Genomic DNA, 14141 nt, shown 5'->3' on the forward strand with positions numbered 1-14141 from the left:
AGCACAGCCTCAGTATGAATACTGCCATCTAGTGGTGGTTATTGTGTAACTACACTCTTCTCACCTGTGAGGTTTCCAGTAGCAGAGCAGCAACACAGCACAGTCTCAATATTAATACTGCCATCTAGTGGTGTTTATTGTGTAACTACACTCTCCTCTCACCTGTGAGGTTCCCAGTAGCAGAGCAGCAACACAGCACAGCCTCAGTATGAATACTGCCATCTAGTGGTGGTTATTGTGTAACTACATGCTCCTCACCTGTGAGGTTTCCAGTAGCAGAGCAGCAACACAGCACAGCCTCAGTATGAATACTGCCATCTAGTGGTGGTTATTGTGTAACTACACTCTCTTCTCTCACCTGTGAGGTTTCCAGTAGCAGAGCAGCAACACAGCACAGCCTCAGTATGAATACTGCCATCTAGTGGTGATTATTGTGTAACTACACTCTCCTCTCACCTGTGAGGTTTCCAGTAGCAGAGCAGCAACACAGCACAGGTGCAGCTGGTTCTGCTGCTGCTGTCTGATCTGAGGTCAGAAATGCTGGAGATTAAACAGCACTATAGAGACTGAGAGCACTGCAGTAAACACAAACTCCTGCACTACTGAACTCTGATCATCATGCACATGAAATAAAGAATCATATTAATCTGATGCACTGGCAGTGTTGGTGTCTCTGTCTCTGTCCTTCAGAACCAGATGGAAGGTCTAATCTACACCAGGGAGCTTTGGGCTTTGCTGAGTTTGAACACGATGACAAGGATGAATAAACAGAGTCAGAACTGTGTGATTTCCACAGACAGATAAAACAGCTCTAATGATACTACAACCCACATCATTACAACTGCATTAATGAATCCCTTATGGAAATATCAACAGGACTCAATAATGATGTTCATATTCATAACTTTTTATACCCAACCTGCTGAACAGGTAGCTAATAAAAAGTAAAAAGAGAAATGTAACTGAATAAGTACAGAGAACACACACTCACACACACACACACACACAGACACTCACACACACACACACACACACAGGAGCTGTGTGGTGATTCACTGCAGTGCATATTCACACACATCACCAGGAGCTGTGTGTGACTCTAGGCCAGGGGTGGGCAACTCATTTCCACAAGGGGCCACATGACAAACTGGCACTGTTGAGGAGGGCCGGACCTAAAATACCAAACTCAAGTCTGAACTCAATTCTGTTCAATTTTATTCTGTTCTTGTATAACATTAAGTAAATCATATGGTTTTGATTACTATCGTAAGAACAGATGAAAATGTGAGGGAGACAAAGGAAAAACAGCAATATTTAATATTAAGTCCAGTATTTAATCTTTCTCAAAAATGTTTTTTTGACATTGACATGTTTGTTTTTTCAGTTTTCAAAGACTGATTTAAAAAAAGTAATTAGACAGGTCATCTGCTGGAAACATTAGGCCTAATTTTTGGTCAAAGTTTTCTCCATGGATTCCTGGTCAGAACCACTATTGGAACAGATTAAAACTTGGGGCATGTTGAATTTTGTCCAAAAATCCAATATGGCCACCGTATTCCAAAATGGCACATTTTTACACACTTTTTGCTATGCTATGGGGACATTTCCGGTAAAAACAGTGTAATTTTAGCAAAAAACTGTTCTTTTCTATCAAATTTATATTTACAGAGGTTAACTGATGATTTTAAAACCCTAAGTATTTTTCTAACAATTTTAAATCATTAAAAAATAATATTCCTTCAAATTTCCTTAAATTTCCTTCAAACATAAACCTCTTACAGGTTAAATACAGTTCAAATAAATTGGGTACCTTAACTTGAGCAGATTAAAACATATGGCATTTAGACATTTTCCCAAAAACTCAATATAAATTCTACACATCACTCAGTGTTCAGCTCATGTGTGTGTTCTTTCTCTCTGCAGCTCCTGTGACTCTGGATCCCAACACTGCACACCCGAGACTCATCCTGTCACATAACAAACTGGGCCAGCCGCCCAGTCGCCAGCGTACCCGTGACACCAAGACATACAAGACAGACAACAAACAAATTAATAAATAAAATAAAAAATAAAATTAGTCCAATTTCCAACCGGCTGAAAATGTCCAAGGGCAATGATGACTCGCGTGAAACTGCGCACAGCTGTGTCTCCATAACCGATGCAACGCCAACAAAGTTCTTTACAACTGACCAACCCAGTGAACTCACTGGCAGTCTGAAGATAACATTAACGTCAGGCCTTGTTAGTCTGGAGATCACTGGAAGCATAACAGTCAAGTCAATAGTCAAGACTGATTATTACATAAATCAAATAAAATGGCATGTATTGTCGTTGTAAGTGTCTGTCTTTATAACTAAATGAAAGGTGTAATTTAGAGCAGTAAGGTTTGGACTACTGAAGACAAATGTGATGTGACCCACTGAGCAAGTGCTTCAGTTTCCCACTGAGAAAAGACATGTCTTTTGCACGTCCAATTTTGGTCCCCTGAAGGTGTAGACTGTGACGCCAGATGACATATTTTTTCCGACGTCCAGTATTGACATCCACAGGACCTTTGTATAATGTCCAGAATTGGTCTTGGACCGTTGAATGCAATAAAGACATTATCTGCACGTGACACATTCATCAAACGCCTAATGTTTAGTGGGTCTGGTCAATGAGGCATTCTCTAGATGTTGTGTTAGAAGTCATTGGAAGCTTGTCTCTTGTGATTGTCTTGATTTCAATAAACATTAACACTAGTCCAGCAGAAAGAGACTTTAATAATTAGGCCTACTTGCCACACATGTAGGCTATCAGTGGTGGTGAATGATTTCATAAGGACATATATTGGTCAAGAAATAGCTTCAACCATCTGAGCATTCTCACCAGGGCAACACAAGTCATCCACAAACAGAGCAACAAGTCAGGTGACTGTCCTTGGGCTAGCTGCAGTTTTCCTTCTGCACCACTACACAGAACCAGACTGGGCTGTAAGATGCATGTGGCTTCCTCAGCAGCGTCTAATGATTGGGAATGTTGACTGGAATGTCACAAAACCAGTATGTCACCTATTCAGTGCAATGGCCTGTCTTGATGAGGCAACATGTCTGGTGAGAAAACCATTGCACATGAACTCAGCATTTTGGCACCTCTCACTATCATGGCCCATCACTTAACTACACTATCACTTAACCCTGAACTACAAGGACAGACATGAGATGGCCATCTCTTAACCCTGAACTACAAGGACAGAGATGACCGTATGTAAGAAATGTATTTCAATTAATCATAAAATGGCCCTAATATAGAAATCATGTTCATTTCAAATACTTATATCACTGACAACAGTAGTCCGGCCAGGATATTGTCATTTAAAAAGTAAAGTTGCAGCCCTCAACTGATGTTGATGTTGTGTTTTGTCATGTTGTGTTTTGGCCTGATGCGCCACCCTCCACCTATCTACTCAAGTCAGTAGTGTTTCGGCATCCGGGTTAGCAACCTCGAGTCAGGGGGGGGGGGGGGGGGGGGATACACCGCTCTACAGTAATTTGAAAGTGATTGCATGCACCAGTTTTGGCCACAATCTTACATATGGTTCCTTTAACCCTGAACTACAAAGACAGACATGAGATGGCCATCACTTAACCCTGAGCTACAAGGACAGCGATATGAGATGGCCATCACTGAACCCTGAACTACAAGGACAGACATGGCATGGGTTCATCTGACTTTCAAACAGTCAGTCAAAAAACTCAGCTGTTTGTAGGTTCATGGCATGTGTGTGTGTGTGTGTGTGTGTGTGCCCATTTGAAGTTATAGGAAAGCTGTGTATTTATTAACATTTGACAGTTATGCTGTGTGACTTGAACATCCCTAATTTGCATATGTTTGGCAGTCACACAGTATCAGGATACATTTAATTTCAAATTCAATATGACAAATATGTCGTTCTGCAACCCTGTTGGTTCAGAGTGGATGTACAGTGGACTTTGCATTACACACCCATTTGTGAGACTATGCTAACCAATCAGAGTTATTCTGTACCATCACGGCTCCTCCCTCTGACTCATTTGTGCCTGTGGTCTGGCTTCTTCCTGGTGCAGGAAATGAAAGTTAAGCTGATCTCGTTTCACTGGAAATGAGTGCTAAGCTTGTTGTTTCCTCCCTTTTCCTGAAGCTGACAGTAGAGCACAGGTGAACACTTAGGCTCAATCAGGCTCCAGAGATGACCAATCCACCCCCCAGACTGGACATCTGAAAGACTGAAGGAAGAATTTTGCTAAAGGACTCTACTTTCCTTCAGGACATCATAGTTAGGTGATATCACAAGCTTTACAGTGAGTTTAGAAAATGGCTGCCAAGCGTTCTCTCCCAGAGGAGGATTTATCCTGTCCTGTGTGCTGTGACATCTTCAAGGATCCTGTCATCATGAAGTGTAGTCACAGTGTGTGTAAAGCTTGTCTGCAGTGGTTATGGGATACCAAAGGACACCAAGAATGTCCTATATGCAGGAAAAGATTCACAAATTCAGATCCACAACTTAACTTGAACCTAAAGAACTTGTGTGAGACCTATTTACAGCAGAGAAGTCAGAGAGCTTCAGCTTCAGCAGGGTCTGAGGTGCTCTGCAGTCTGCACAGTGAGAAACTCAAGCTCTTCTGTCTGGAGGATAAACAGCCTGTGTGTCTGGTGTGTAGAGACTCAAGGGAACATAAGAATCACAACTTCAGCCCTGTTGTTGAGGTAACACGTGATTATAAGGTAAGATGAGTTCCATGGTTTTATTTTATTATATTATTTAATCTTTTTATATTAGATTGCATGTCACTGGGGGTTTCATTCATGAAACCTTATATGAATAAGGCTTATAGAAGAAAGACAATTAGTACTAAACAAAGAATTATCCCTCTCTGCACATTTGTCTGTTTCCAAATGGCACCCTGTGCTAAATCATACTATGAGGCAACATGAGCTATTCTGTCTGGGTGATACCTGGCCCAATTCATGAGATGATTAGATAGTTCAGGCTATAAAACACTAATCCTGTGTGAAGCACTGTAGTCTATGATAATGCATGTTTTAATTAGGTACAAAAGAATCTAATGCTGCAGCATCTTTACCGGTTTTCTGTCAATCATATGCTGTGGAAGTGAGATGTTTTTAAGTACAGTAATCACATGCAGGCACATGTACATGCACTTATAATATCAATAATATAATATCATGAAAAAAATATCAGAGCTGAAACTATCAAAGTGTAAAGGGATATTCCACCATTTGGGGAATTAAACTCATTTTCCACCTCTCCTTGAGTTAAACAATTGATTTTTACCTTTCTCTAAATACTAAGCTGTCATTGTACTTTGTCTTCCATCATGACAATGTACTGAGTTTGAATGCAATGTTTATTTGAGTTGTTGCAGCATAACTGTTGTATTCTTCTTGTTTCAGGAGGAACTGAGGACACAGTTGGCCAAGCTGAAGGAGAAGATGAAGAAACATAAAGAAACTAAACTAACCTGTGATGAAACAGCAAAACACATTAAGGTAAAGATAAGCCCTCACAGAGGGAATATTACAGTGGCAAATTTGATTTAACATAAACATGGTAATAATATTTAGCCTCGTGAGACCATCCTGATCTCGCAAGCTTCAGCTTTTCACTCGCATATCAGTCTGGCAACTTTCCGTTAAAGAGAATTTGGAGCAGTTCACTAAACGAACGTCCAATCAGCGTTGGCTTTGAGGCGGGTTGAGGTGTGACACAATGAACAACATGACAGCATCCTCAGATGAGATGAGCATAGCTATCGCGCAAGTTTTATTCAAATTAGAAAGTATTCCTGGGTAAGCTGTGAAGCTATGAGTCTCAGCCATGCAGCTGGGAGGAATGAACGACACAGACATCCTCCACGGCCGATTCCAGTTCATAATGAAGGAATATACTTTCTTCAGAAGTGTAGGGCCTACCGTGAAAACTTGATGGGAATTGTCGTTGATTAGGTTCATGTCACATACAAATGGTAAGTTAAAACATCTTAACATTAGTTACGTTACCTAACTTAATTGTATGTTAAACGAAGGCATTAGAAGAACACTTTGTTCATCTAATTGGTTGATTTGGCCCGTCGATAACCAACAAAGGTGGTGATAGACAGATCGTTTATCCAATCAGCTAACCAGTATTTCCGCCCCTTCCCAAAAATTCTTCAACGGAAAGTTCCTAGATGGATATGTGGAGCAAATCCATCTGGCGGAGTCAGGTTAAATAATATTGCTTGTGAAGCCTATTTGTTGAACACAGAGACTGCTTGGTTGATGATTTTGTGTTCTCTGGTTTGGTTCATTGTCTGTATTTGTTGGTAGAGGACCCACCCATCATGAGTGTGGAGAGGGGTGAGTCTGGGACACCAGACGCAACTGTTGAGCCTTCTGGAGGTGTTGTTGGCCTAATTTAGTTGAAACACCTATGAAGTAAGGTGTCTGCTTCATAACCCCAGTAAAATGCTCTTGAAGGCTGTTCTGTTGGTGATGTTTTTGTTAGTGATTTGTGATTTGTTAGTGATTTTGGTTTTGACGGCAAATACCAAAGGATTTGGTTGTTGGTTGGCCGCTGTGTGAAATCCCCTACCTATAGTAGCATGAGGAATTTAACATCTCTTCTACTCTATATATGTTTAATGTTTTAAGACTCAGGGCCAGCACACAGCGAAGCAGATCAACATGGAGTTTGAGAATCTTCACCAGTTTCTACGAGATGAAGAGGCAGCCAGGATAGCTGCACTGAGGGAGGAAGAGGAGCAGAAGAGTCAGATGATGAAGGAGAAGATTGAGAAGATGAGCAGAGAGATCTCATCTCTTTCAGACTCAATCAGAGCCATAGAAAAGCAAATAAATGCTGATGACATCACATTCCTGCAGGTAAAAACCCTCCCCTCACATCTGACACACACACACACACACACACACGCAGCTGTACATTGTTCATGTTTCTCTAGATGATCTACAGTGGGTTTGGTGATCTTTGGTGAGTGTGATGTTGGTGTGGTGATCGTGGGAGAGTGTGGTGTTAGTGATCTTTGGTGAGTGTGATGTTGGTGTGGTGATCTTTGGTGAGTGTGATGTTGGTGTGGTGATCTTGGGAGAGTGTGGTGTTTGTGATCTTGGGAGGGTGTGGTATTGGTGATCTTTGGTGAGTGTGGTGTTGGTTTTGGTGTGGTGATTGTTGATTGGTGTGGTGTTGGTGTGGTGTTGGTAATCTTTGGAGAGTGTGGTGTTGCTGTTGTTTGCTAAAGATCATTGAGGAGTACAGTGTTGGTGTGGTGGTCTTTGGAGAGTGTGGTGGTGGTGTAGTTCGGTGATCTTTGGAGAGTGTGGTGACAGTGTGGAGTGGTGATCATTGACGTGGTGTTGGTGCATTTTGGTGATTGTTGATGAGTGTGGTGGTTGTGTGATGTTTTGGTACTACAAAGGGAGAACAGTTGTACTGTATGTGGAGAATAAATCCAAATCTGGCTAACAGATATGAAAGTTCTTGTGCGTTTCTCCAGCGTGTGTTGAGCATTCTGGTGCAAAACGGCTGCTGTGCATCACCCAGGTGTGAGCTATGGTGGTTGTAGTTAAGTCCCCACTTCACTGTAAAGCACCTAGGAAAGGACTACATACATTTAACTAACTTGTTGTTGTGATCATGAGTGTGGGGTTGGTTGGGTGTGGATCTGTGAGGGTGTGGGTCTGTTGTCTACAGTATGTGATGTGATTCCAGAGAGAGGAAGCGCAGAGTGTTGCAATATACACGCTATGATGATGATGAACGTCACCTATTACCGCCCGTCACCTATTTCCTTAATATTAATTTCTATACAAACCAAGACGGCGGATTCCTACAGAAACACAAGCACCCACACTCGTGACTCGAAGTGCTGTAAACAGTGTTGTAAGGCTGCGTGTACAAATCCGCTTGGAGCTCCAGTATAATTTTGATTTCGCGATGAGAATTCTCGGTCTAACCGTTGACGTGCCGTGTGAAAGGGCGGAAATAAGCACCCACCAGCCCAGCACTAAAGTCCGAGCGTGGCAACCAATCAAACAACCATATTTCTGGCAGTAAAAGCCCCGGTACGAACCAAACCAGATTTTGTTCAAATCTACACACCTATGGCTACTGAAAAATGCAAGGTTAATTTGTCATATGTTATTTAGAAGTATTAAAAAACATTGTTGTTTTAAAAATTTCGAATGAAAGGGGCAGTAATTTGTGCTTTTACGATGATGATGATGATGATGATGATGATGATGATGAGTCTATCGTCATGGTTAACTATGTGCTCACACTGTCATATTCAATATTTCCCACAGACACTTTACTTGGCCACTGGGGCATTGTAGTGGGGGGGGAGGGTGAACTGACCAAGCCAGGGCTGTGTGTGTGTGTGTGTGTGTGTGTGTGTGTGTGTGTGTGTCTGTGTTTGTGTGTGTGTTGATCATCATCATAATAACTTAAAAAAGACATTACAAACTCAATTCTGGTTAAATAAAGGTCTAATAAAATGAATACAAAATAACAGAAAAAACAGAACAGAAAAAAATAAGCACATTTTCTCTCCTTGGTCATTTCATAGAACTATATAAACTATAAACTGACCTAACCTTTCATCTGCAGGTCTTTTCATTATGTAGCTATGTATCAACTGGTCAGTCAGTAAGAAAACGCAAATACTTGTGTGTACGATATTTAGTTTAAAACACTCAACATTAATCATGAACCATTTTTATGAAGTATCAATGAGATGTTAGTGTCCACTGTACAAAAATACCTTTGTACCAATAATGTTTAACCTAATTTCTCTTTTGTTACTTTCCAGAACTACAAGAGCACAGTTGAAAGGTGAGTGATCTGCCTCCTGTCTCTCTCTTCTCTGTGGTTCTGAACCCAAACCCACAGCACCACTGACTCCTGAATGTTATTCCAGAGCCCAGTGCACACTGCAGGATCCAGAGAGGGTTTCAGGAGCTCTGATCAATGTGGCAAAGCACCTGGGCAACCTGAAGTTCAGAGTCTGGGAGAAGATGCAGGAGACTGTTCAGTACAGTGAGTAACCTACTGTTTTTAACACACATAATCAATCTTAGGAGGGTCCTTGGGGTCCTTCACTGATAGTATCCCTCTGCAAAACAGAGAAGATCCAACTTCCAGTAATCAGACACACACACACACACACACACACACACACCCAACACAAGCACACACACACACAAACACACACACACACACACACACACACACACACACACACACACACACACACACACACACACACATACACACCACACAAGCACACACACACAAAAACACATACACACACACACACACACATACACACACACACACAGATTCAAACACCGCACACACGTGCGCGCGCATGCACACACACACACACACTCAAGCACACAGACACACAAGCACACAGACACACAAAGACACACACACACACAGGCACACACACACACACACAATGGTCAGTGATGATCCTCCCTTCCACTAACATCCCTCTCCTGTGAGTACACTCCTGTACAGCTGTGATCCTTCATCCTGATGACTAAAGAGCATTTCACTGTTACTACTTCTCCTGCCATTACACTTGCTAACACCACTATTAATAATGACCATCATTCACATCCTCATCACACATCACTCAGTGTTCAGCTCATGTGTGTGTTCTTTCTCTCTGCAGCTCCTGTGACTCTGGATCCCAACACTGCACACCCACGACTCATCCTGTCTGAGGATCTGACCAGTGTGAGATGTGGTGATGAGGAGCAGCAGCTTCCTGATAACCCAGAGAGAGTTGATCACCATGCCAGTGTCCTGGGCTCTGAGGGCTTTAACTCAGGGACTCACTGCTGGGATGTGGAGGTTGGAGAAAACACATATTGGGTTGTGGGTGTGATGGCAGTGTCTCTCCAGAGGAAGGGATACATATACTCCAGGAGTGGACTGTGGTGTGTGCGGTATACTGGTGCTGTATATACAGCACGTGCTCCTCCTCATGCCTCCACTCGTCTCACAGTGCAGCAGAAACTCCAGAGGATCAGAGTGCAGCTGGACTGGGACAGAGGAGAGCTGTCATTCTCTGACCCTGATAATAACACACACACACACACTTTCACACACACTTTCACTGAGAGTGTGTTTCCATACTTTTGGACTAACAGAAATGTCCCTCTGAGGATGTTACCAGTGAAGGCCTCAGTAAGAGTAGAGCAGCACAGTTTATAGAAGTTAAAATTTCTTATAACAGCAAAAACATGTGTTATTGTATTTCAAAGAAATAATACTAATGTGGACATCAAAAGTTAAAGTTGTGCTAATGCTCACCTCCAACCTCACCTCATTTAACTTGTCAGGTTCATCAGTACAATTTGGTAGTGTGTGGTAGTGCATGTGGTCAGAGAGTTGTGTTGTGAGGTTGTGTGTGTGTGTGTGTGTGTGTGTGTGTGTGTGTGTGTGTTCAGAGAATGGGAGGGAAACCTATAGGAGTGAAGATTATGAGAAAACAAAGCAATTTTATGAAAAGTAAAAATATGTCTCATTGTGTGGTGTTACGCCTGGATGTTAAAATGCCTAGGGGCATATGGCTGCGTAACTAGTTAACTTAAATAAAGGAGAACAGTAAACACAAACAAGGAAGTAAATGATTGAGATGACCGGTTTATTGATAAATCAAAATAAAAGTTCAAACAGACAATTACACTAAAAGTATGAAGACGGCTAGGCCTAAACCAAATAGTAACAAACAAACACATAAACATACAAACACTAACCTCCCCACTGGGAGTAGTTTTGCCAAACCCGGCACACCCTGGCCACACTAGGCCAGTATTTTGCTACATCGTAGCCACTCTCCCCACTGGGAGTAATTGCCGCACTCGGCACACACTACCACTGTAGTAATCTAAAAATGAGCTGGTCAAGATCACACAGCAGGACAACAGCTCAGGACAATACACAACATAAACCATAATACACAATACACACAGCCATCCACGGCCCTCACACAACCGTGGATGCTGGCGGCTCAAAGGCCCTGAACTAATGCCATCTTGGGTCTTTTAAGGGCTGTCCAATCAACCCCAATTAGGAACTCCCTTTCCAGCAATCAGCAGTAGGTGGGACCTAAACAAGGGCAAAGGCAAAGCACAAGACATACGGCCGAATCACACTAGGGCCGTAACAGTGGATATAAAATGTTAAAGGTACATTGCTGTATGTACTCTACTGTGTAGTAATTTAATTCCCATAATATACCACAGTAATATTGTGGGATTTAACAACAATAGATTGGTATGTAAATAAGGACAATAAAACATTAAACGCATTAACCAGTTCATGTATTTGATTATCATGTGTGTAATATTTTACCATTTGTTTTTCAATCATTCAAGCACCATTTTGTGTGAGAAGTTCTAGATTGTGTTTACTGTTATCTGTATTTCACTGTTGCCACCAGCACATCACACACTTCAGTGAACCATAACAGAATATCTGAGAGGGATTTCTGGTAGGCTGTCCATAGACAGAATGCATCAACTTTACCACAACCCTTTTAAAATGACAGTGATTTCACATCATTTTGATAGTTTCACTTATTTTATCATCCTTTTAACTATGATTTTATTAGCAAGCCAGGCTGGGGAAATGTGTTCCAAACCACATGGCCAATACTGACACCTAGTCGCCCTTTACGTGTAATTACACTGCAGACTCAGGATCTCATAGAGCAGGGATTTCCAACCTGGTGGTTTGTGAAAGTGTTGCTGATGGTCCTGACCCTGCATGTACTGTAGCTCTTATGAGGAGGTCACTGTTTCCTATTCAGTGCTGGTCCTCAGGATGCTTCCTTAGTCCCATATAGAACAGGGATTCTTAGTTCCTGTTCTGGGTCCCAACTCCACCATGTTGAAGGGTTTGGAGTCTTTAAACTGCAGATCAGGGAGTGTTGATTATCCTGAGGTAAATGTACCTCAAGGGGTTTGGACCAGCATATACTGTTGTGTGTGTGTGTGTGTGTGTGTGTGTGTGTTTGAAGCGTTTAGAAGAGTTTAAACATTACATAGTATAACAGGATTATTTAATAAAGCCCTGAGGACATACATGCTTAACTCCCTGCTGGGTTGGCAGTGCAGGACACCCTTTAGAGAGACCTGCTATTGATTAGGGCCTACTGCTGAGCCTTTGGGCCTTTTCCCCTCATGGTGAAGTTACTGTTCTTTAACAGTAGATGGCGCTGTGTGTCCATGCCCTGCTCATATGTGACCAAACAGCGGCACATATTATGGTCAGACATGTATAATATAACACATGTTTTTTAATGTCTGTACGATCTGTGCACATCTGTTCATGATCTAAATTAATCAATATTTTTTAACATATTGTTTTATTTAGACACACAGAGAGGCAGATTAGGCAGTGTGTCTGTGCAGTTACATATTTTAAGAATTATCCACACACACTTAAAGGTAACGTGGGTAAATGAATGCATTGCACACTTAAAGGTAACGTGGGTAACTTCATGCACACTTAAAGGTACCGTGGGTAACTTCATGCACACTTAAAGATAACGTGGGTAACTTCATGCACACTTAAAGGTAAGGCTAACTTTTGGAGGCAACAGATATATCACTGTGCAAATTACCAATCAGAAATCAATGGTTGGGGGAGTGATTCCACTTAAATAAATAGTTCCTTCAAACCCCTCATAGATATTTAGCCAGCCTCTATTCTGATCATGGCCACAGCTCTCTTTACCAATTTGTTGCCACTCTGTATACAATGACGCATCAGAGAGAAGCATGCCGCAGGTCAGAAGGGAGCCTGATCTCTAAGGAGAAAGATGCAGTAAACATCAGCCAATCACCATCAGGATAGAGGACGGCTAAATACAGTATCTCTGAAGAAATAAGCCCGTTGATACATCTGTAGTGAGAGAGGGCAGCGATTTTATGCCAGGGTTTTGGGATGTCAAGTGACAGTAGATTTGAGGTTGGGGGGAGCTACTGTAGGTCATGTTACCTGAAGACTTTGGAGTGTGGATGAAATAAACTGATCTAAAGGAGAGTAGGAGAATAACTTTGTATTTGGCATTCTGTCAGTGGTACATGTATGTGTGTGTGTGTGTGTGTGTTCCAAAATTACCTTATTATATTGGAGTGTGTATTTGGCATTCTGTCAGCAGTGTGTGTGCAGCACTCTCTCCTCTGAGGATGTTACCAGTGAAGGCCTCAGTAAGAGTAGAGCAGCACAGTTAGAGCTGATACTGACTCTGAACCAGGGATGACATACTGAGAGGGAAACACCTCATGAAAATGAACAATGGATTAACCATGTTGTTGTGGGTAACCATGATAACCATGCCATGATAACCATGGTTTATCACTATAGTTGATAAAAAAGCATTATATCCCATGTGAAGATTGAACTCACAACCTTCTGATTATGAGACTGATGCAGTGCCAAGGCTAGCGCTCATGTATTGAGGTTCATGACCAAAAAGTGTCCAAAAACTCTCCCCAAAGTGCCTGTTCGAATCCCACCTTGCACGTTCATATTTGCATTGAAATTCCGCTACAGATGTCTATCATTGTATGGAATGATGCTGACGTGTCACACATGCGACGGTATGAATGCTAACTAAGAGAAATGAGGATGATACACACGTTTATTTTTCACTTAATGTCACGTGTCATTTGCTCCGATCATCCCATTGCACATGCATGCGATTGAATGAATGTATTGTTTTTAATTCAAATCGTTTAAAAGGATAAATACAATCTGCTCGCTAGCTGGGAGGGCCAGGATTGTTTAAAATTGCTCTCTTCTTAACAGTTAGCTGCAATGTAGTATTATGCATAGTAATCTTCTTTTGTTGTACTGCAAAACTTGAAATAAAAGCCTGAAAATTAAAGTTTGTTTTGTCTACTTTTTTGTTTTTGGTTTGCATACTTTCTTATTTATTTAGATAGCCTAATTCTCATATGGGTATGCAAAATTCAGTGTTAAATGTTAAATTTCATATTTCCCATCTTTGCTGAGGTCAAATTTTGTGTGTAAGGAATTAAAGGCCTGTCTGATAAAGACGCCTGTCGCACATATAATCAGG

The 14141-nt window shown here is 41.6% G+C and overlaps 1 protein-coding gene across 1 annotated transcript; it reads left to right on the forward strand.

Annotated features, from left to right (window-relative positions):
• The first annotated feature begins 4076 nt into the window (after window positions 1-4076).
• LOC143100195 (zinc-binding protein A33-like) lies at window positions 4077-11331 on the forward strand. The gene is made up of 6 exons (XM_076263165.1): window positions 4077-4743; window positions 5434-5529; window positions 6673-6903; window positions 8847-8869; window positions 8955-9073; window positions 9717-11331. Exons 1-6 carry the CDS (start codon window positions 4333-4335, stop codon window positions 10259-10261), a joined length of 1425 nt encoding a protein of 474 aa, XP_076119280.1. The 5' UTR covers window positions 4077-4332; the 3' UTR covers window positions 10262-11331.
• Window positions 11332-14141: the final 2810 nt, after the last annotated feature.

This window comes from Alosa pseudoharengus, unplaced genomic scaffold, assembly GCF_046254945.1.
Source record: "Alosa pseudoharengus isolate Yale_2024_CS ecotype anadromous, Long Island Sound unplaced genomic scaffold, YU_APseudo_1.1 YU_APseudo_1.1_scf_3, whole genome shotgun sequence".
NCBI classification, from domain to species: Eukaryota; Metazoa; Chordata; class Actinopteri; order Clupeiformes; family Clupeidae; genus Alosa; species Alosa pseudoharengus.